At 34.4% G+C, this 24825-nt stretch overlaps 1 protein-coding gene across 1 annotated transcript; it reads right to left on the bottom strand.

Moving 5' to 3' along the window:
- Positions 1 to 3677: 3677 nt before the first annotated feature.
- LOC141337087 (heparan sulfate glucosamine 3-O-sulfotransferase 6) lies at positions 3678 to 24820 on the bottom strand. Its single transcript, XM_073842844.1, has 2 exons — positions 24140 to 24820; positions 3678 to 5614 (listed from the first exon to the last, which is right to left on the bottom strand). Exons 1-2 carry the CDS (start codon positions 24616 to 24618, stop codon positions 4996 to 4998), a joined length of 1098 nt encoding a protein of 365 aa, XP_073698945.1. The 5' UTR covers positions 24619 to 24820; the 3' UTR covers positions 3678 to 4995.
- Positions 24821 to 24825: the final 5 nt, after the last annotated feature.

The raw sequence follows: 24825 nt of genomic DNA, 5'->3' as shown, positions 1-24825 counted from the left end.
TGGAAGTTTGTTCTTTGTAAAGCTGCACATGCAAATACAATCAATTAAAAGAGCGCTTGGTTGGCTTGAGGAGAACAAAATAAGCATCATTCACATCAGTGGCGCAGGAATCAACACCCAGGAAAAGTAAAACAGCTATTTCTGTCCTGAAACATAAGCCCAGTCCTCTGTCTTTCTACTGAAATGGACTTGAGGAATGTCTTTGAGTGCTTCCCTCTTGTAATGTCTTCTTTGTATCCCAGTGGCCAGTACCAAATCAGCGAAAGATGAGATGTTATCCTGTTCTGCAGCTGACTGCCTGCATTCAAATGCAAACAGGCTTGGCTTTGGCCTCTTCATCTCATCAGACTGTGTGTGTGTGTGTTGTGTGTGTGTGTGTGTGTGTGTGTGTGTGTGTTCAGCTCTTTCTTTGTGTTTGATGGTGGCTGACGTTTAGGCCTTCCTTGCTGTCAAAGCTCTGGATTAGAGTGAGATTAGACTAGTGTTAAAATCTCCCTCAGATTAAAACTTTTCACTCCTCGGCAAAAGAACAACCGGTGACCCTGAAACTAAAGGTCAAGTATCAGCATTCAAGTGTTGGAGAGTCTCTTAAGTACCTAGTGCTCTGATATTCATGATATTCCTGCTGACAACCACACAAAAGATCAGACTATTCACCAGTTTAAGGATACGGAAATCTGTATTAGTTTTTTTTATATTGTCGGTATAAACAGTACAATCTGTAAATCAATTAAAATCAGTAAAATTCTGAAATATTTTTACAATTTAAAATAACTGTTTTCCATTTTAATATATTTTAAAATATAATTTATTCCTGTGATCAAAGTTGAATTTTCAGCATCATTACTCCAGTCTTCAGTTTTAGGGTACGGAAATCTGTATTAGTTTTTTTTATATTGTCGGTATAAACAGTACAATCAGTAAATCAATTAAAATCAGTACAATTCTGAAATATTTTTACAATTTAAAATAACTGTTTTCCATTTTAATATATTTTAAAATATTATTTATTTCTGTGATCAAAGTTGAATTTTCAGCATCATTAGCCCAGTCTTCAGTGTCACATGATCCTTCAGAAATCATTATAATATGCTAATTTGATGTTCAAGAAACATTTATTATCAGTGTTAAAAACAGTTGTGATATTTTATATTTTTCATCAGAATTTATTTAAAAATACAAATCTTTTGCAACATTACCACAAGTAATGTCAATTTTGACAAATGTCCTTGCTAAATAAAAGTATTTTCTTGGGGCAAAAACATAAAAATGACTGCCCTCAAATATTCTTTGTTCAGTTCCAGGTGGATAAACAGAGAAATTTTAAGAAATAGGGAGAACCATGTGTCTTTATAATAGATTAATATCATGGTTTGGGCTATCCACATCTTCATATAAACCCACACAGGCCACGCTAATCTATCAGGATTTGGAAAATACTGTAAATCCTCCATTAAATAATATTTTATGGATGTTTGGAAGCGAGCAGCACTCGATCTGGATTAAATCATGGTGACGGGAACTAAATGGATGATGGCACGCCGCAGTGGAACTATAAACTTTAACAGACAATTATTGATTTTGATATTTTTTTTAGGAATGCAGAAGCCGTCTCTAAATTGGTAACATAAATGCGACGGGAGAAAAATCTCTGTGTGGCCAGCTTTGGTGGTCAGCGCTTTAATATGGCATGGCGTGGGAGGTCATCCAGGGGTCAAGGGTCAAAGATTACCATCCTATAGGTCTCTATGACCCTTGCAAATTGATTGCTTACACATCAGAAAGCTTGAGCTCAGAATGTCAACTTCACATTTAGACAGCTACACTCCTGGTAAGTTTTATATGTACACTGTAACTATGAGAGGGGTACATTATTTTATTATTTTCATTATGTATCTCTATACACTGAAAAATTGAAGTAAAATTAAGAAAATGTGTGTATACACTGTTACTATCATCTTTATTTATAATGTTTGTAGAAAAAAAGCTGCTCACTGATTTCAATATATATTTAGACACTGACTCATCAAAAATGTTTACATTCATAAATATAAATAATAGCAATTTACAGCAGAAGCAAAACTTTCTTTTCAGTCAGCAGATATAATGCATAGTCCAGTATTCCTCCCTGTATAAGATAATTATTTTAAGAAAATAAAAGAAAGTATTTAATACAAGACAGGGTTACATAGCTCTATTTTACTATGGAAACACATCTTTAGAGAATTAAACAACCATTGAACAATCATTGGTTATTAAAAAAATATGTGGCATAGGAAATGCATGGTCCAAAATCTAAGCCGTAGAGTCCACATTAAATAGCTATAACCGTTTTAACTGTAACACATTATAAAATCAATGTGTTTTCTTGCAGAAGCAGGAAATTCCTTTTAATGAGCAAAAACACACGGAATAAATAAAGTTTATGTAGCACATGTCTATTGCCGTCTCTTTTTTCTTGCCTCAGTGTCTCATGTCTATTACATAACAGCGGTTGAATGAGAACATCCAAGTTCTTGCTCTTTTTGGCAGCAATAAATCACAAAGAACAAATGTGTTTTGAGCTGTATCATTATGGGCATCTGAAATAAGGGACCGTTTAAGCAGCAGACATCACAGAGACAGTATTCTCTTCAGTCTGTTTGAGATAATTCTCAGTTGATTCAGTCGCAAACCAAATATATATTGTAAAATGCATGTTTAAAATGCACACACCACCAGTCAAAAGTTTTTGAACAGTAAGATTTTTAATGTTTTTTGAAGAAGTCACCAATATTTTTTTACAATTTTAAATAACTGTTTTCTATTTTAATATATTTTAAAATGTAATTTATTCCTGTGATTTCAAAGTTGATTTTTTTAGCAACGTTACTTGAGTCACATGATCCTTCAGAAATCATTATAATATTCTGATTTGATAAAAAAAAAAAAAAAAAAAATATATATATATATATATATATATATATATATATATATATATTATGTTGAAAACAGCTGAGTAGATTTTTTTTCAGGTTTCTTTGATGAATAATAAGAACAGCACAAACAGCGATTATCTGAAATAGAAATCTTTTGTAACATTATAAATGTCTTTATCATCACTTTTGATAATTTTTAAGCATCCTTGCTATATAAAAGTATTATTTATATTATTTCTTTCTCAAATAATAATAATAATAATAATAATAATAATAAAAACTGCTTTCAAGCTTTTGAATGGTAAAGTGTGTAATGTTACAGATCTTTCTAATTATCAAAGAATCCTGAAATGTGCTCAACTGTTTTAAATATTGATTATAATAATAATAATAAATGTTTCTTGAACAGAAAATCAACAAATTAGAATGATTTCTGAAGGATCATGCGCTAAAGACTGGAGTAATGATGCAAAAAAAAAAAAAGATTTAAACACCGGAATAAATAGCATTTGAACATACAGTATATTCAAATCAGAAAACCGTTATTTTAAATAGTAAAAATATTTCAAAATATTACTGTTTTTGCTGTACTGTGAATCAAATAAATGCAGGCTTGGTGAGCAGAAGAGACTTCTTTAAAAAAAACATTAAAAATCTGGTAGTGTATATATACTGAAAAATGCATGTTTAAAATGCATTTGGTGAGGAGAATTATGACATAAAATATTTAAATGCAATAATCTGCAAGAAAATAAAACAAGTTTGGTTCTAATTGTCTTTCTAGGCCAGTACACTGTGAAAAAAAGGAAATAAAATTGAAGTTGTAAATAAAACAAAGACAACAGAGCACTTTTGACATGACTTTCTATTTTAAGATTTAAAATTGAATGTGCTACTTGTGATTCTTCATACTAAGAGATTGTTATGCTCCAACTGAGTAAAAGTAAAAAATAAAGCCAAAAAAAAAAAAAAAAGGAAATGCTGGCTGCACACTGAATTAAATCCAGACTGGAGAATAAAATGATATTTTATTATGTAACTACACAGTGCAAAAAAAGTGCATGATTCAAGCAAATCAAAAATGTGTTGAGTTTGCATGTTTGTATTACTTGCATATTTGTATATTTTTTATTAGTAATATTTGTGCCTGTTTTTGTTTCATTATTTGCAGGATTTGCATATTTTAAATATGTATAATATTTGTTGTTATTGTCAGTGTCGGGGGTAATGCATTACAAATAAGCTAGTAAAGTAACACATTACTTTTTAATTGACAAGAAAATGTCTGAGTTACTTTTTGTTTCCTTTATGTATTTAAACACATTTTATTAACCAATGTCTTTGCTGCTGACCTTTGTTGATCCAATTCAACCATACTAATAAGCAAAACTTACTTTAGATAAACTAACAGTTGTGCTTCATTTTTTCATTGAAGAAGAGGACTTCCTTCTCATACAGTACTGTACAGACATGAATTTACTTTTGCTTCAGCCTTTGGCTTATTCATTTCACTTTTTGGTGTGAAAGGGCTTTTATATTTGCTAAAAATCTAACTTTTTATATTAAAAACAAACAAGCAACCCCAGCCTAGATTTAAAAAGTAATGCAAAAGTAATGTAAAGTAAAGTTACTTTTTTAGGGAGTAATGCAATATTGTAATGCATTCATTTTAAAAGTAACTTTCCCCAACACTGGTTATTGTATATCTCTAATGATTTTGTATAATTGCCACATTCTCTTAAATTGTTAAACAGTTGATTATTAATTAGCAATGCAGAAAAAGGGTGAATCGTGGTTGTAATGTGAGCACTGAAGCAATGTGCTGAAATTTTGCTCATGCTAGTTTTTAATTCACTTGGTGCACTTCTTTGAACCATGTAGTTTAAATAATAAAATGTACTTTTCCTAGACCTTTTCCAGTCTGGATTTAGTTTGTGGCCAGCAACCTCTTTGTTTGCACCTGCAGTTTCTTTATAATTGTAATGAAAAAATTTACTAGCACCTGTACTCAGTGTGAAGATACTGAAAATCAACATCTATCAGTCATAAATAGACAGTTACATTGCTTTCTGCATTATCAGTCCCAGCCAAAGTCCTGACCAGTCATCTGGTAGAACTTCATGTTGAAAGGCCTGTAAAAATCCCTGAGTCTGTGCAGCACGTCAGCTGGTATGTGTGGATGCGGTCGGCCTTTTGATTTCCCCAGGCATCGCGGTCTGCTGCTTCCTTCCGGCTTTTTGAGGCAGGGGAAGCCTTTAGTCTGGTTAAAGTAGAAGTGCTTATTGGTCACCACCCGTTTGAGTCCCAAAAAATCCTGCACCCGGCCCATTTCTCCCGCGGGGTCCGTCACCAGCTTCTCTCCGCTCACGAAAAGAAACTGCGCGAGCGGGAAATACCTGAGCCAGTTCTCCAGGTGTTTGGCGTAGATGCCGATCCTCACGGCGCTCCAGGAGGTGTCGATCAGACCCGTGGTGGAGTTCTTGAAGACCAAATTCTGGAAAGAAGGCAGGCTGGGGTTTTTACTCAGAGTCTGGGTGTAGTCCGACACGGCCCGGGTCACGGGGTCACGGACCACCACGATGAGTTTGGTGCTGCGGCTCATGGAGAAGACGCGGGACGGTGCTTCATGGGTGATGAAGTAGCTGGGTGTTTTCTCCATGGTGATCTGGCCGTCTAAAGTGCGTGGCATTAGATTCCTACAGAACGAGAAATTAAATGTAAGTCACAATGAAGGTCAATTCTATATTGTAAATGGTTTAAAACTCATACAGAAATGTACTATGTGACATATACTGCCTAATTTCAAGAGTGATATTGCCACATACACTATCAGTCAAAAGTTTTTGAACAGTAAATATTTAGTGTTTTTAAAGTTTTCAAAGTTGAAAATTTAAAATACAGCAAAAGCAGTAATATTGTGACATATTTTACTATTTAAAATAACTGCTTTCTATTTGAATATTTTTTTAAATGTAATTTATTCCTGTCACCAAAGCTAAACTTTCAGCATCATTACTCCAGTCTTCAGCGTCACATGATCCTTCAGAAATCATTCTAATATGTTGATTTGCTGCTCAAGAAACATTTTTATTTAGTATTATTATCAATATTTAAAACAGTTGAGTACAACATTTTATTTTTCAACATGATAATAATAATTCATGTTTTTTGAGCAGCAAATCAGCATTTTAGAATGATTTCTGAAGGATCATGTGACACATGATCCTGTAGTAATGATGCTTAAAATTTACCTTTGAAATTCACATAAATAATTTTAAAATATATTCAAATAGAAAGTAGTTATTTTATTATTATTATTTTATTTATTTATTTATTTTAAATAGTACAAATATTTTAAAATAAAAAAAAGCCAAGTCTGTTCTGATTGGTTAGCATGTCTAGTCTGTTGTGATTGGTCAACCACTACTCTAATAAAAAGAATAATTTGCAGTTTAAAATATATATTTTATCATTGGGTTCAGTGCAGTGCATTAAGGGATTGTTTTATTGTCTTTTCTTAAAGGTTCATCTAAAAATGAAAAGTCTGTCATAATTTACTCACTCGTGTTGTTCCAAACCTGTCTTATACAAGACTTTCTTTCTGTGTTACACAAATGAAGAGCTTATGAAGGAGTCTTACATGAACATGGAAAAAACTTTGATTTTTGGTGAACTGTGCACTTAAGGATACAATGTCGTGCATAAGAATTTGGCCAAAATCATAAACAGTTTGGATTGCACCTAAAATGTCATCTACTGTATGTAGGCAGGTTTTGGGACAGGTTTTTCTGTGGCTGCACCTATGTCGTCCAAACTAAATATTAAACTGTAATTCTAAGCAATAATGCAAAATGAAAGACTTTATTAAAAGTGACTTTGGAGACATGATAATTGCCCCCATTTCAGCTCTCGCCAGCAGACAAAGTTGTCACACGTGTTTTGCCACTCAGGTCATTACTATGAAAGATGTTCTTTTTACTATCAAATATAAAACAAGCAGTTCTCTGATGAGGTCAGCATTGAATCGGAGTAATGCAAAGTGTAAAGCGCTGTTAAATAAACATTGAAGCTGAGTTTATTAAAAACCAGCCTTGTGAAATGAACGAGAGAAGCGAGTTGGTGAGTTGCTATAAAAGAAAGAAAAACACGAAAGCATAACAGCACTTAGCAGTCATTTCCTGATGGGGTTTGTCCTCAGAACATCTGTCAGAAGTCTCTCGATCTCTCCAAGACTCTTTTATGCTGATTTCAGGTCAGTTTGTGAGATCCTCAATTAAAAGATGAGGATATTGCCTCCTCAAATGTAATATAATCCTAAATCAGCACAGAAGGTTGGCCTTTACCACAGTATCAGTTATATATTTCATTTTCTATTATATATTTATATATATTAAGGTTCTTATTGGTTATGAGGTTCAGTTAATCTCTTCAATGCATGCCCAATAGCTCCAGCATCAAGTGGAAAAGCCTCTACGCTAACTCTCATTATTTCCATAAAGAACATATGCAGTAGATTAACTCTTCACTGGTCTGGAATGGGGTTTGGAAAGCGGTTGCTCTCTCTCTCTGTCTCTTTCTCTGAGGCTGGCCATCATCTCATTGCCATGAGGCTAATACTCAACTCTATATGAATCATATTCCTCTATGAGAGCTTCACCACAGACACAAGAATCAGAGGAATCGTGCTGACTGGATTTGTGAAGGTGAATAAAGAGTAACATTGGGAAATTGGATTTGCCAGTTGATCTGCAAAACTCTTAAAAGAACAGCTCAGCAAAAATCATGACATTTTGTCCATATTTATCCACCCTGATACCATTCCAAATTGTATGTTATTATTTAAAGATGACTCTTTGTGCATCACCTGTTTAAACAAATACCATTTGTGATCCTGGACCACAAAACCAGCTGTAAGCAGCACAGGTATACTGTATTTGTAGCAATAGGCAAAAATACATTGTATGGGTCAAAATGATCAATTTTTTTTTGTCAAAAATCATTAGGATATTAATTAAAGATCATGTTCCATGAAGATATTTAGTAAATGTCCTACCTTATACTTAATTTATGATTAGTAATATGCATTGCTACGAACTTCATTTGAACAACTTCAAAGGCGATTTTTCTAAATATTTAGTTTTTTTTTGCACCCTCAGATTCCAGATTTTTAAATTGTTGTTTCTCAGCCAAATATTGTCCTACCTAACAAACCATACATCAATGGAAAGCTTATTTATTCAGCTTTCAGACGATGTATATATCTCAATTTCAAAAAAGTGACCCTTATGACCTATTATGCCCCTTTTTACAATATGTAATATAAGTCTCAGATGTCCCCAGAATGTGTCTGTGAAGTTTCAACTCAAAATACCCCACAGATAATTTATTATATCATTTTGAAAATGCTTATTTTTAGTGGAAGCACAAACACGCAGTTTTCTGAGCGTACACATCCGAAGCACGCGCAGAGAAAGCGTCTGTGACACAGCATGTAAGTACTAAACCAAGTTCTCTTTCATGTCTTATTGCGCTTAAACGGTCAAATACACACAAGTTTACATTAAAAATACACAGGAGTTACAAAAACAGTCGGTTATGTCTGTGAAGGTAAACAGCTGGGAAAGAAATCATGGCGTTAGAACTGGTACACCGTTGTTAATGCGAAAACAAAATGCCGGCGTCGTGAGTGGAAACGTGCAGATTAAGAGGCGGTAATATTATAATAAGATCCCCTACTATATCACAAGGATAGCGAAATCTGAGCAGCTCGTTTTTTCACATGCTTGCTGACTGGGTTTGTCCTTTTTCACATTTTATGGGTTGGTAGATGAACTGGAACCCAATTATAGAACTTAAACATGAAAAAGTTCAGATTTTCATGATATCCCACCTTAAAAAAAGGACAATGAAGCCATGTTATAATTGTTTTGATTGTATGGGTCAAAATGATCTTTCATGCCAAAAATCATTAGGATATTAGGTATTTTGCACCCTCAGATTACAGATTTTCAAATAGTTGTATTTCTGCCAAATATTGTCCTACCTAACAAACCATACATTAATGGAAAGCTTATTTATTCAGCTTTCAGATGATGTATAATTCTAAATAAAAAAAAAAGACCCTTATGACTGGTTTTGTGGTCTAGGATCACATTTGTACTATGTTAATCTCCAACAAGGACAAAAGTATTAAAGGAGACCTATTATGCCTCTTTTTACAATATGTTATATACGTCTCAGGTGTCCCCAGAATGTGTTTGTGAAGTTTCACACAGTTTTCGTGCATGCCTCTTTAAATGCAAATGAGCTGCTGCTCTCCGCCCCTTTTTTCAGAATAGTGCTGTGCCTTTACAGCTCATACCTCAAGATATGCTGCTAAAAACATCTGTTTGGTTTTGATTATTGTATCTATCACACTGAAATCATGCATTTTAAATCATATTAGTTTAAACTTCTGATATAGGGACTTCTGAACGTACACATTCGAAGCATGCGCACAGAAAGCGGCTGTCACAGGGCATGTGAGTACTAAACTAAGTTCTCTTTCATGTCTTATTGCGCTTAAACTGTCACACACACAGAAGTTTATGTTAAAAACACACAGGAGTTACAAAAACACTCGGTTATGTCTGTGAATATAAACAGCTGGGAAATAAATCACATGTTTATATTAGATCTGTGTGGCAGCAGCGTAATATACAGTAAATAAATCAATAAATCCACTGCTCTCTTGTCTCCCCCGAGGCTGAAACTTTAAATAGAGTTCTGTGGTTGACAGAACAGTTAATAACTAAAACAAAGTTACTGGGTTGTCCTTTTTCACATTTTCTGGGTTGGTAGATGCACTGGGGACCCGATTATAGCACTTAAACACAGAAAAGTCAGATTTTCATGATATGTCACCTTTAAAAAGCAAAATGAAGCCATGTTATAAGCGTTTAGATTGTGTTTACATGATGCATGCTCCCAGTGCCTGCTTTTAAGGATGTGACCTTGAAGCATTACATGCAAACCTTTTAATTTGGAAGTCATGGTCAATGTCAATGTTGTCATTCTCACCCTGCATCTGAAGTGCAAGCACTGTTTGGCTATGTACACACAGCTAAGTGCATGTTTAATTCAGAGTAATCAAGCTAATGGAAGCCATAATGGCAGCGGCCGTGTCTGCTGACATCATGTTTACGTTGTGGAGAGCAGGCTGGTAATCAGCAAAAAGTATGGGCTTTTCTCAATTCACGCCAGTGGCCCACACACCCTGGTCCACCCGTTTGATCTCCGAATCCAAAGACGCATCGCAAGATAAAGCCCTCATTTTGTCCCAGGTTCGTGAACGTGGCTGACTAGCGACCTCCGACAACCTTTGATCTCTCGCCAGCTGTGCGCTTGTGTGTTTTGTTCTTTATCGGCTGGCTTCGCGGCAGCTGCTGTTACCTGTGCGGTTGCAAGGCTAGCATCCATGCTGTTTGTTTTGATCACACCTAGTGTAGCGTTAGTGGTTAGCATCTGGACCGGGAATGCGAGCCTGGAGTATGTATGAGGTTATCAGCTTAGAACCTGGCAACAATTTATTGCTGTTTACTGGTACAGAAGGCACGGCTGCGGGTGGCCTGCTGGAAAAAAATGGGCTCGAAAAATATCAACAAATGCGATCCATTTGACATTAATTTATGTTTTCAAATGCATTAAAATTTTAAGAAAAATACTATGTAACGTTGTTTTTAGCTGTGCCCTAACATATCTAAACATCCTTACAAAAAATACATTCACCTGATAAACAAAACTGCATAAGCGATTTAGAAAATATTTATATTCTCTGGTGGTTTTATATTTTGCTACTGATGAAATACTGGTGAACTATATCTGTACAGGATATTTAAAATAGATACATAGATACTTAATTGTGATTTAATTAATAGAAAAAAATATTTATTTTTTATTTATTTATAATTTTACATACACACATATACATATACAAATATATATATATATATATATATATATATATATATATATATATATATATATACATACATACATATATATATATATATATATATATATATACACACATACATACATATATATATATATATATATATATATATATATATATATATATATTTATCCCCCCCCCAAAATTTTTCAGATTTTTAACTAATTTATTTGTAATTTTACACGTTTATTAAAATTTTATTTATATTTTACATGTATGTATCTATTTCTAGATAGATAGATAGACAACTATTTAATTGTATTTTTAATTTTATTTGTTTATTAATTTTTAATTAATTTATTTGTAATTTAACACGTGTTTATTACAATTGTATTTATATTTTTCAAAACATTCTTTTTTACGATCAACATTTTTATTCAGATTTTTAGTTTCAATTCAGAAACATCACAATTCACGGTTCATAGAAAAAAAAAAACCTATGTACAAACAGATGCCATGAAGCTGTCCACTTGTACAATAAAAGAGGAAAAGGAATATGAGAAATAAAGGTCAGATTAGCATAAGGATGTCAACTTTTTAACCTATCTAGCAACATCACAGCAATATTTGTCCAACTCCGAATAGTGTTGTCTTTGGCGCCATTGAGCCTGGCAGTGGTACCTTCCAGCATGGCAATGTCTCTGAAATATGATAGCCAGACAGAAATTGTGGGAGTGAAAGGTTCGATCCATAGTTTCAAAATAGTCTTTTTGGCGGCAGTACTTGCAGCTGATAAAGTCCGTTTTTGATGAGCATTCAGCTGGAGAGTGGAATCATCTAACAATAGAAAAAGTAGAGGATCTCGAGGTATATTTAAATGCAGAAAATCCGATTTTTCAAAACATTCTGATAAACAGATAGAATTAATTGTTTTTTTTTTTTGTTTATTTATTTTTAATTAATTTGTTTGTAATTTTACATGTGTTCATTAAAATTGTATTTATATTTTACATGTATGCATTTATATTTGCATTTATTTCTAGATAGATACATAGATATATAGACATAATTTCATTGCATTTTGAATTTTATTTGTTCATTTTTTTAAATTCATTTATTTGTAATTTTACACCTTTATTTAAAATGTATAGATAGAAATGTTTATTTTTTTATTCATTTATCATTATAATTTATTTTGAGACAAATTCAATTGATTTGGCATTAATTTGTGTTTAAAATACATTAAAATGTTAGGGGGGAAAATGTAACATTGTTTTTAGCTGTGCCTTAACATATTTATTTACTTGTATTTTTAATTTAAATTTTTTTTTTTTATTCATTTATTTGTAATTTTACATCATTTTATTTAAATTAAATTATATTTTACATGTATTTATTTAGATTTGTAGTTATGTATTTATAAATAGATAAACAATTAATTAATTATCATTTTTTTAGAGAAACATCAGCGATAAGGGAGTTTGTTAAGTTTGTTTATAATTTACATTTTTTTAAATATTCATTTTAAACATATGTTTTAATTTATTTCCATTCCTATGAGCAGTCTGGATCAGCTATATGATAATAATTAGTTTAGTCGTAAAGACTCAAAATATTCCTGCAAAATTATTAACAAAATAGCATGGTTTCTTTCTGGACATAACGCAATTATACAGACTGACCACCACTGTTTGGTTTAGGTTTCTGTGGTGTGCTGCGAGTTACTTTTCAAAATATTCAAATACATTTTTGAACCCAAAACATGTTGAACTACAAAAAAGGGACAGCAAACACAGTGCGGTACGTCATGCCTTATTGCACAACACACATACACAAGCTCGTCCTCTTAGCTGTTTGCATAATACACATCAGAACGGAGCAGGATCTTCTCTCCCTCATTTAAATGAACCACAGGATATAACCTTTCTCCCATTATCAGAGGAAAACATCCAGACAGAACAGCCCCCTGTGTCTGGCAGCAGTGACCCGGGATGTTCCCGTCCCGATCTCTGCCACATCTGGCAGCAATGAGTCTCAGGGAGGAAGTTTCTTCCCATTAAGAGCGCACCATGGGCCTGAACTGGTACAGATATTTTAGTAGAAGAGGTCTCTGAAATGTTACTTGTCAGAAAATGACAGAAAAAAACGCCTAAAAAAAATTCAACCCCAGAGGCTGCAGTATTTTACAAATACAAGCTTTACTGAAGATCCAGGACTTTATAAAAATTGCATCTACAACAGTGTACATGCAAATTACATGTCATGTTTGTGAGTTATAGGATTTTTTAAATAATAAAACAGATATGTCATAAGTATTCAACCTTATTGCTGTTTTAAGTCACTTATTTTTATGGTAGGGAACAAAATTGTCTTAAAACATAATTAAGCCTTTAGAAACTATTTAAAAAAAAAAAAAACAGAATTAGCTTGGGCTGTTACACATACATACATTTAGCCCATGCATGTGCAGAAGTTGAGTAGCAAATATGGTAAAGTCAACAGAGCTCTCACAAAAGCTATTGAGAAGAAATCGTTTATTATATTAGAAATTCTAAAGTCTAATAAAGATTTCCAAGACATTTAAAGTTTCCAGAGACACAGATGGCAGCTTTATTCTTTAGTTTAAAGTGTGTTGTACCAGAAAACCTTTGAGGGTGTTGAACAAAAAAGCACAATATTATAAAATGCTTGATTAGAGCCACTGAGAAAAACCTGCAATGTACAGCCAAAGTCTTGCAAGATGACCTGATGAAAGGAGGAACAACATTTCAGTGCAGAATATGGCCTTCTTGCTGAATTCCATTCTTGACCAAGAAGAACAAAAAGGCAGACTTGAACATGCTAAAGTTCATTTGGATAGATCGGTGGAGTTCTGGAAGAATGTTTTATGGAGTGATGTGACCAAACTGGAACTTTTTGGACCTATGGATCAGCAGTATGTCTGGTGCAAAAAAGGCAAAGCTTATAAGCAGAAGTACACCATCTCCATGGTCAAACATGGAAGTGGGCCAGTCCTGTTATGGGGTTGTTTTACTGTGCAGGATGTGGAAAGCAAGACTGTATGAAGGATATCATGGATTCTTTGAAGTATCAGGCTATTCTAGAAAGAATTGTGATGCCTTTGGTTCAAGAATGAAACTGATGATCAATTGACTTTCCTGCAGGACAATCATCCCAAATCTACTTGGTTCAGGGATCAGTCATAGAATGTTCTTGAGTGGCCTGTTCAGTCTCTAGCTTTAATTCTTATTGAAGAAAGCAGTGGTAAAGTGAAAACCAAAGATTATCAGTGATCGGAAAGTTTTTACAGGCGAGGAATAGGCCAAGATTGCAGTAGAGAGTTGACAGAAGCTTTTAAGCACTTAAGCGGTGTTTATTGGTGGTTTTAAAGAACAAAAGATTCTGCATCAAATTTTACGTTTAGGGGTTGAATAATTTTGACCATTAATGTTTAGAGCCAATTTTTTTCATTATTCATCAGCTTATGTTTTCAGAATTACTCAAATGTGTATTAATAAACTTTCTCCAATAGTGTACTGATGCCTTTGTTGAACTGTTTTCACAAAATTATGTTCTCTGCAGAAAAAATGTCTTGCTGGTCAATGGGGTTGAATAATTTTAGTTGCAACTGTGGATAAAACATACATAGACACAGGGCTCCGTTACATGAACACCATAGCGAGGACGGCAAGGCCGTCTCATTGAAAACACAGCGAGAACACAGGCTTGTCATTATGGAGCAAATGGGAGCTTCTAGAAACTGTGGGAAGCAATTAAATGTCAGCTGGAAATAACAAGTAAAGCACCATAAAACTGCTCAAACATGCAAACGGACACAAAGCAAGAGACGAAACACGCCCTTAGAAAAGAAAAATCACAGAGGAGACCTCCTGAACATCTCAATTGTTTCTCCTACACATCAATTAGATGACATGGAGGCTTCTCTTCAGATTTTTCTCCTGAGAACAGATCTCAGTAAGACCTCCACTGCAATTTCTCTGTCACAAATGACAAAGATTTTAATATGAACATCTAATCAAGACTAAATGATCTAAGATTTTCATCTAAACATCTAAAGCAAAGGTAGCTGTTAAATGAGTCCAGATTGAAACAGCACCACCAGAGATATAAAAATATCTTGATTTCAGAAAGATTCAGTGGACAGTGAAACATCAGCTCTACATGTGTGGTATAGCAGGAAAGCCACGGGTCAAAGGAGAAACCAAGATGTAAATGCCCACATCCTTGAAAGAGAGAGGGAGGTCCCGCATTAACAGGAAACAGACTAGCAGCAAATCAGGGATTACAGACGCGCGTGTGTGTGTGTGAGAGAGAGAGAGGAACTAATTGCCCTTCTGCCCTTACTATCATGTGGGAAAATCAGCAGTGCTGCTGTGAGCGTGTGTTTGCGTGGGTTTATCTGTCAAACAGCAGCAGGACGACCACACCCGTGATGACACAATAACACAAACTACAAATTCTGTCAACACTCAACACTCTTTTAACTCCCTCTGAATTCCATCTGAAATAGCTATCGATTCAACCTTATCAGCCGCTTAACATCTTAATACCTGAGACATCTAAAATACCTCACACAATATTTGTTTTTAAGTTGAACAAATAATTTGTATGTTTATATATACACACACACACACACACACACACACACACACACACACACACACTACCAGTCAAAAGTTTTTGAACAGTAAGATTTTTAATGTTTTTTAAGAATTCTCTTCTGCTCACTAAGCCTGCATTTATTTGATCCAAAATACAGCAAATCAGTAATATTGTGAAATATTTTTACTATTTAAAAAAACAGTAAATAGTAAATTGTTTTCAATTTGAATATACTTTAAAATGTAATTTATTCCTGTGATCAAAGCTGAATTTTTAGCATCATTACTCCAGTCTTCAGTGTCACATGTTCCTTCAGAAATCATTTGAATATATTTGAATATACTAGTGGTGGGCCGTTATCGGCGTTAACGTGCTGCGTTAACGTGAAACTCTTATCGCGCGATAAAAAAAATATCGCCGTTAATCTATTCTCAAATTTGGGTTGGGAGCTGGGTCTAAACTACGCAAGCTATGATGACTTTCACCTTGATAGTTTAACGTGGATGTCTACCAAAGACTGTAGAATATGGCCGCGCTTTTAAGTCTCCTCCGCCAAAACACAGACGGGATCGCGTCGTCCTCCATTCATAAAAACCGAATCTACTATAGCGCGAAATGCCACGTAAATTCGTCGTTTTTTGGATTCATAAATCAAATGTTGGTCAGTCACTTAATTCAAATCGCGATATGGACTAGTGTATGTGAAAACTGAAATGCAAAAAGACCGTTTTAATATGAATCCGATATGTTCCGTTTGCCTATCTGTATGTATGAATGATGGAGACGAGCTTTTACTACACGCATACTGAAACACACGTGACGCTCCCGGTAATTTTTGGCATTTTCATCTCACATGAACAGATAAACTCAATCTCCCAAACTGCTGTGAGTGTCACTTTTACCGTTTCATTTGAGAAACCTAGCATCATATCATACTGTATGACACAGAAACTTCACGGCAACCTGTCAAAATAAAAGTACGGTGTAACATGTAATGGGCTGGGTAGGTGTTGACGTTAAAAAAAACACAATCTAATAGGGAGAAAAAATAATTTCATTGTTAGTTAGTTAGTAAACACAAGTACATCTAATTGAACATAATTTATTTTCATCAACAAATTATCATAGAACAGCTTTATGAGCTTTATGATCCATTCTCAAAGACTTTAAGTCATTATTTGGGTAGCACACATATTCTGAATGCCTTCAGCAGAATTCAAATTAGCCATTTTAATCTAGATTAATCTAGATTAATTCCAAGATTTAATCTAGATTAATCTAGATTAAAAAAATTAATCTATGCCCACCCCTAGAATATACATTTATTTTATTAATGTATTTATAAATACATATACACCAAATTACCAATTAATAATAATAGCCTAATAATAAAACTTAATTATTAACAATTAACAATAATAACATACCAATGAATATTTTATTGTATTGAACAGTATTATTTGAGCATTACTGACAGACATTTTATTTTTTATTTTTATTTTAGGTTTTATTTTTATACATTGTTTTCATTTTAATTTTAATTAAAGTTTTTTTTAAAACACGTCTAGTTTTTATTATTTTATTAGCTATTTTAGTAATAATTTAAACATTACCTTGGCAACTAGCTGAAATACATTTTTTCATTTAAATATAAACAAATACCTCATAAATCATTTGTTTATTACTATGTATTATATTATGTATAGAGAGAGAGATTAATTCATAAATAAATACAATTGTATACATCTCTTTGATTTTTTTGTAATTTATAAATGTAATACATTAAAAGGTTTATTATATTTATATTTTAAAAATAACCAAATGCCTAATAAATTATTATAAATAATTAAATAAATACCTAATTAAATTATTTTTATTTTTTATGTATGAATTAGCATTCTGTTCAGCGTCAAAACACTGAACTCATATCCACCAACAATCTCCTCATTAGTGTTTTGAAGCTCTGACGGGATGTGCTTCCGTTTCTTCCTGCTTTTTAATTTGCTCCTGGAGCTCCTAATTATCTAATCAGACTGGCTGAAATTTTCAGATAGTGTGTTTGATAATGTGTTAGGGATCAGTCACAGGAAACTACAAGGAAGAAGACCTCCGCTACAGATTACTGCTGGTCAGACTGGGTGTTTTGGTAATAGTGATAATGATGGATCATCTAATGTTACTGGGAGGGCAGCAAAACAGGCCATAGGTTTTGGAAAAATAACATGTTATTCTAATTTGACAAGGAAATTGGTCAATAAAATTAATGAAAATTAACATTAAGCATTGTATTGCTGCAGCTGGTTGCATCAAATTTTGCATTAAAAGCCATTTGAGATTCAGGATGTGTCACCATTTCTGGAAACAGTCCAGCATCAGGATATTGCTAAATGTCCGCAAGCGCCTGGCATAAATTTACGGTACAAATTTGGCAGGAGGACCCTGGGAAAAAAGACCTGGCACAGTTTATATTCAATGAACTATATGTTATGGCGGTGTGTGCAGTGAATACTATTTCTGTGACAAATGTGTAACTGCTGAGTGAAGTGATGCCAAAGAGCAGAATTACATTTATAAAACAGATGTAAATTTCTATGCGAGCAGATAGCGCCTATAGCACCTATAGAAGTCACAATGCACACATGAAGGAATATAAAAGTAAAAACAGATCATACAATGGAAATCTGTTCAAATATGCACCACACAGAATTTTAAGTGACTCAATATGGAGTGTGTAGCAGCATAATGAACCTTTAAGACCGGCCTAGAGGAAACCACATCCCTGGCTTGGTTAACAGCCCACCGTATGTGCAGCTTTAACAGTCCGTCGCAGGACTTTGAGCAGAAGAACGACTGCAGCTGCAGAACTGGGAGGTTCTAGTATAATTAGTGTCTTCAAACACTCTGTTTTGTGCCTGATTAATCATACTTTTCTTGTTGGAAGGCCAATTTTCAAAAGAGATAAAGTGGGGTTTTCTTTACAGCAGGCCTGTATTTCGGCAGCAGAAGTCTAAGCATTTCTGCTGAGAAGCCATGCATCAAAAACAAGTTGTTAAGAAACTATCTATGCCACTGTGGGTTGGTGAACAACTTGGGACAAGCCAAAACTTTCTTTCTCTTGGCCCTGACTGTAACCTACCCACTGAATACCTCCAAGGAAACGATTATCCAGCTAACCACATCATAAAAAAATCACAAGCAAAGCTGCACTCTTAAAAAATAAAGCTTCTTTATTGGCATCGATGGTTCCAGAAAGAACCTTTAACATCCATGGAAACGTTGCATTCCACAAAAGGTTCTTTGGATTTTTTGAAGAATTCAAAAAATGGTTCTTTTATGGAATCATAGAGAAAACCTCCTTTCTGACTTGTATTCTTCATTACAAGGCTGAGCTTTACTCTAAGGATATAGATAACACATCTATCTCTGTACTGCACCTTTGATGTGTGCTGTGATGGTTTCTTCCACACCACTACCCTCAGCCCTGATCAATCAATGGCTAGTTTAATGTTAGAGACCCCGGTCATATGGGAAATCAAGGCTGTCAAATCAGCACTCTCACATTGTGAAATGTATGGCTTTAAAATCTAAATTGAATGTGTAATGCAAAATGTAAATGTACTCATTCACATCAGGGATAGATTTAAAAAAATATTAACTTTTGCATATAAATGCTATAACATTGGGTTTATTATATAAATATCAAATAAATAATAAACATAACTATGGTGAGTAAAAAGGAAATAAATAAATAAAAGCTGTTCAATCTGTCTACTCTCGCACTCTATATATAATATATATTATTTTTAGGGCTGTCACGAGTACTCGATTAAAAAAAATCCTCGACTGCATTTTGCCCCTGTCGAGAAACCGGCAAAATAACTGAAATGGCACATTTCAGGAACGACAATCCAAGAAACACATTATTAGACCGTTTTCCAAGCTGATTGATATATTAAACCCTTTTAAAAATCATTATAAAGCATAACGCTATTGTGAATTCACAAATGCTACCTAAATTTAATTAGATAAATAAATATATGCAATGCAGATTTAATACATGCACTTAATTATTTACATGCGTGTATATGTTAAAGGAGTTCACTTTCAGAACAAAAATTTACAGATAATCTACTCACCCCCTTGTCTTTCTTCAGTCATAAAGAAATTATGTTTTTTGAGGAAAACATTTCAGGATTTCTCTCCATATAATGGACTTCTTTGGTGCCCCCGAGTTTGAACTTCCAAAATGCAGCTTAAAAGGGCTCTAAATGATCCCAGCCGAGGAAGAAGTGTCTTATCTAGCGAAACGATTGGTGATTTTCTAAAAACATTTACAATTTATATACTTTTTAATCTCTATACAGAGTACACACAGAGCTAGACAAGACGAGCATGTGAGGTTAAAAAGTATATAAATTGTAATTTTTAAAAAAATAATAACCGATCGTTTTGCTAGATAAGGCCCTTCTTTCCTCGGCTGCGATTGTTAGAGCCATTTAAACTGCATTTTGTAAGTTCAAACTCGGGGGCACCATAGAAGTCCATTATATGGAGAGAAATCCTGAAATGTTTTCCTCAAAAAACATAATTTCCTTACGACTGAAGAAAGAAAGACATGAACATCTTGGATGACAAGGGGGTGAGTACATTATCTGTAAATTTTTGTTCTGAAAGTGAACTACTCCTTTAAGTACGTGCGTCTCAGAGCGACTGCATTCACAGTAAATGCTGCTCCACACAAACTATTTTCATTTACATGTGTAGAGAGTCTCAAACTCCTTCTCTACATGATGCTGTGAGTTTGGGTTTATTTTAACGTTCATGGAACGCAACATACACCATTTCATCAGAATTGTAAAGTAAATCATTTATAAACCTACGCAAACACAGGAGAATAAATCAATATCTTTCTTAATATGCTAACTGTTCATAACGATTTCAATAAAAGCTCAAACCCTTATTACAAGTTTACATTTTAATGTCCACATGTTTAAGAAATTACAGTGGCTGTAGCATTTCTGTCATAATGAAATGGCCAAATACTAAAGATTAAGTAGACAATTGTGTTAAATGTTGTTTAGTCAATATTAAACAAGGATTAGATTGTGCAGTAAATTGTAAAAAAATCATCAGGCCGTTGGCGCCCTCTGCACTTTTCAATATAACCATATGATTACTTGCTTTTGATACTTTCATTTTCATTTACAGATATTTTCATTTACTTTTTGATATTTCATATACAGTACAGACCAAAAGTTTGGACACACCTTCAAATTCAAATGAATGAGAAGGTGTGTTCAAACATTTGGTCTGTACTGTACATATGCTGTATATAATACAAATTTAACAGTAAACATGTAATCCAGTAAATAAAATACAAATTTCTATCTCTCTTATTAACTACAATCTAACAATACGATCAACCATTAAAGGAAATTATAAAAAGAGCATTCCGTGTTACGCAACACTCTCAAGACAACAGGGAAATAAACCTTGCATTATCTTAAAACACAGCTCTTAAAACATAAACCTTTATAGCTAAGCACCTTGGTGCGTCATAAAGAATGTCAAGAGCTGAAAAAGGCAGCAGTTTGTCAACAAGATTGAATATGCACAGGTTAATTAACCGTCTCTATGCCTAAGTGCAATAAAGTTGGTTAAGGAGGAATCGATAAGCAGCACGTCTGCACACATCATTGATTAAGGAGGTGACTTTTATTCCAGACAGTGATTTATGGAGTCATGAAAAGGTGCAACCAGAGTCAGGTAACTGCATTGAGCGGGGGAGGAACAATTATTGTGGATTAATGAATGGAATTAAAGCACATGCATTGGTTGGACATGTTAATCAGAGCATGTTAGCAATTCATGAGAAGATCTTAGCTTAATAATATTAGATATACAATATAATATAATAATTAAATGTTTTTGTATTATTAGTATATTTACCTAAACCCTATTTGTAGGGTATAACGTGTCGATAATTTGTACAGTGTACTACATTTGACAAGGGCAACATTCATGAGTTCCATAAACCTTTTAACAAGTAAATTACATGAGCACCTGGTCACTTACAAAGCTTGTATGTCTCTCTCCCTCAACTTATTCACTCACTCTTGCTCTCTCTCTTTCTCACTCACACACACACACAGTGGCCATGTGACAAAGCTCTTCCATGCTCAGCTTCCAGCTGGCATTCACAATAGCTCAGCTGTCATTACACATCTGCACACACACAGAAGACCCGTGGTGTTGACAAGGCTGATATTGAATTATACTTTACAAAAACCTCATACATGGACAGTTTGTTTGCATAAGGCTGTCACCACATGCTGGAACAAATGTGTGTGTGTGTGCACGAGAATGAGAGACAAATCATCAAACTAGACCTCAAAGTCACTTCACAAGCTATAGATTTCTTGACAAGAGGAGAAACGGGGACCATGATTATTAAAGGAATATTTTACCTCGTAATGAAAACTCTGTCATCATTTACTCACTCTCATGCATTTCAAACCCATATACCCAAAATATTCCTTTTGTGTTGTGACAAATTAACGGAATATGAGTTTGGAAAATGAGTAAGTAATGACAGAATTTTAATTTTGGGGTGAAGCGTTCCTTGAAAGACATTTTTAAAGGGACAGTCCACCCAAAAAAATGAACATCTTGTTATCATTTACTTATTTTTTGAAAAAATGCCCTATTGACTTACATAGCATTTTTGTCCGTACATTGGAAGCGAATGGGACCCAAAACTGTTTGGTTACAAACATTCTTTCAAATATCTTCTAGAAGTAAGTTACATTGTTAAAACAACAAAAGGAAGAGGTGAAGATGACAAAATGTTCATTTTTGTGTGGTCTATCCCTTTAAGATTCTTTTCCCAGCAATACCTAGTCATTCCCATTTGTCTGATTTCTAATTGGCTGACGTGGAGACGGGAGAAGAGAGAGACAGAAAAGAGAGACAGAAGCACCGACAGTCAATCCACAGTCATTTTATTGGCAGAGGGCTGAATGTCCTGCCAATGAGACACGGCTCTAAACTGGGTGGGTTATTGACAGGTGATATTAATGAACCAAGTGGCATTAAAAGAGAGCGGAAGAATCAATTGCTGATCGTGCAGACATATGCATAACTGCTTGAAGGACGATCTAATGGTGCAATTTTGAAAGAGGCCCAAAAGAACTCATGAATAAAGAAGTCTCAGTGTGTAAAGTCTTCTGAGGAGTTAATTAAACCAATGTTCTCTGCTGCAAGACTTTATGGCAAGAGCTACATAAAGTTTATGCATCTCAGATGCATGCTTTTCAGGAGTTCTTGAGCTGCTGTCTACATAAATTACAATGTCTGTTATAAAATTAGGCTACTGCGAGATAAAACATCTGCTGGCTGGCTTAATTACCAGTCTTGAGATTTTAAGTGGGTAACTTGGATAAAGAAAATTGCAGTCTCTAAGAATCAAAATCATAGGGAATGATTATATAGACACTATTTTATTAAACACCATTATTTGTGAACAGTTTTTAAAAAAAACAAGAATATTAAATTAAATAATAAACAAATTTTTTTAAAGAAACATGAATTAAACTTGTCTTTTTTTTTAAAGAAAATAAGAATTATAGACATTATGAATCTTTAGAATTTGTCTTCAAACTTCCGTTTTATCTCAGCAGCTCTATCCATGTGGAAGTCTGGACGAATTTCCGGTTTGTTAGCCGCTAATAACGAGAAAACAATGTGCAGTAAATGGTACAACTGTTTGCACTACCGTGTGTTCATAATAAAGATAAGATTAAGAATTAAAATAATGGTACGACAAAACTATTTGCAATATCAAGCAGCAAAACAAGTTATTTTGTACAGCTAAAATTGCTGAATGCTGATGAGACCGGAAGGCAGACCCGTGAAATTTACTAATGGCCGTGCGGAAAAATACTGGGAAAATAATGTGGATAGCATTGCTGTTTATGAGTAATTAGCTGGTGAAGTGGATGTACTCACTGTACTGTTAACAAAGTTATCATGAGCATTATGTTTAGGGTGTATGTAGCCCAGGAGGATTTAAAAGGAGTGGAAGACAGAAGACAAGGAGGGTTTAGGCTAGAAGGGATACGGCTCTGGCTAGTGGCTACTGGGCATGCGCACATCAATCTAACGTTATTTTTTTTTATCACACTGTACAACAATAATTCTGTTTTTGTATTATACTAAAGGCTAAGTTTAGGGTTGGGGTAGGTGTAGACGTTAATAAAACACAATCTAATAGGTAAACCAATTAATTTCATTGTTGGAGCTGTATCCCCTCAAAGGCGTATTATTAAAGGCATTGGTTGCTAAGGAGTGGTTGTTAGCACGTTGCTATACAGTTACTAGGGTGTTCTGAGTGGTTGCTACGTGGTTACATCTTGGCCATAGTCAAATAAATAAATTATATACCTATTTATTTTTTTTGTTTGTTTTAATTATATTTTGCATGTTGCTATGATCCTTACATGTACAGTGGTTCTATATTATGCTACTGTTCTGGTATAATTTGCAAAGACGTTCTTAAATTTCAAGTGTCCATCCAGACAAGCAGCATGTTTTGAGGTAGTCTATCATTCAATTTTAATACGTTTAGGTGTTACATATTATTCAGAACTACTAAGGGACGACCTACCTGTACCACTGGAGCCCCTTCTCATAGAACCTGTCAAAGAAGTGCGGCTCTGCGCCCACGGCTCGCACGTCGGGATGAACGCGCAGGAACTCCAGAAGCGCTCTCGTTCCTCCCTTTTTCACGCCGATAATAATCGCCTGAGGAAACTCTTTGGTCCCAAAGTTGTTTGACACGGAGAGATTGTTGTAAGTCTCATAAGCTAAGCCTCGCTGCCGCTTCTCATCTTCCACGTCTGTCGCATCCTGCTCGGGGAGCTCGCGAACGATGGAGCCGTTCCAGTGCGCGAGTTTCTTGCCTTCCTTTGGGAAAAGTTTGCTTCTGAAACTCTGATGGACGTACAGTGGGCTCGGCATGGAATCGCAGTATCCAGTGAGACAGTAGAATAAATAAGTGAATATGAGGATCATGGTAAAGAAGACGGACACCTTGGAGTGCGCTTTCAGGTGTCCGAAGTCGCAACTCGTTGTCCAACATCCCATGAGTGTCTTTGCGTCGCAAGAAACAAAACGTTAAACGGACGAATCATGCCGTATTTAATGTAAAACAACAGTTTTTTCTTGCAAGATTAAACATTTAGTGAGTTTTAGCTAGTTTAGAGTCACTAAATCAAATGCACGCCAATATTTGCGCGCTGATGTCTTATCAATAAAAGTAACATTACGAATTATAACTTGTCATCCTCTTTT

The sequence above is a fragment of the Garra rufa genome, chromosome 6 (genome assembly GCF_049309525.1).
Source record: "Garra rufa chromosome 6, GarRuf1.0, whole genome shotgun sequence".
In the NCBI taxonomy this organism is placed as follows: Eukaryota; Metazoa; Chordata; class Actinopteri; order Cypriniformes; family Cyprinidae; genus Garra; species Garra rufa.
The sequence above is the reverse complement of the archived record's forward strand: the minus strand, read 5'-3'. Positions and strand labels throughout refer to the sequence as shown.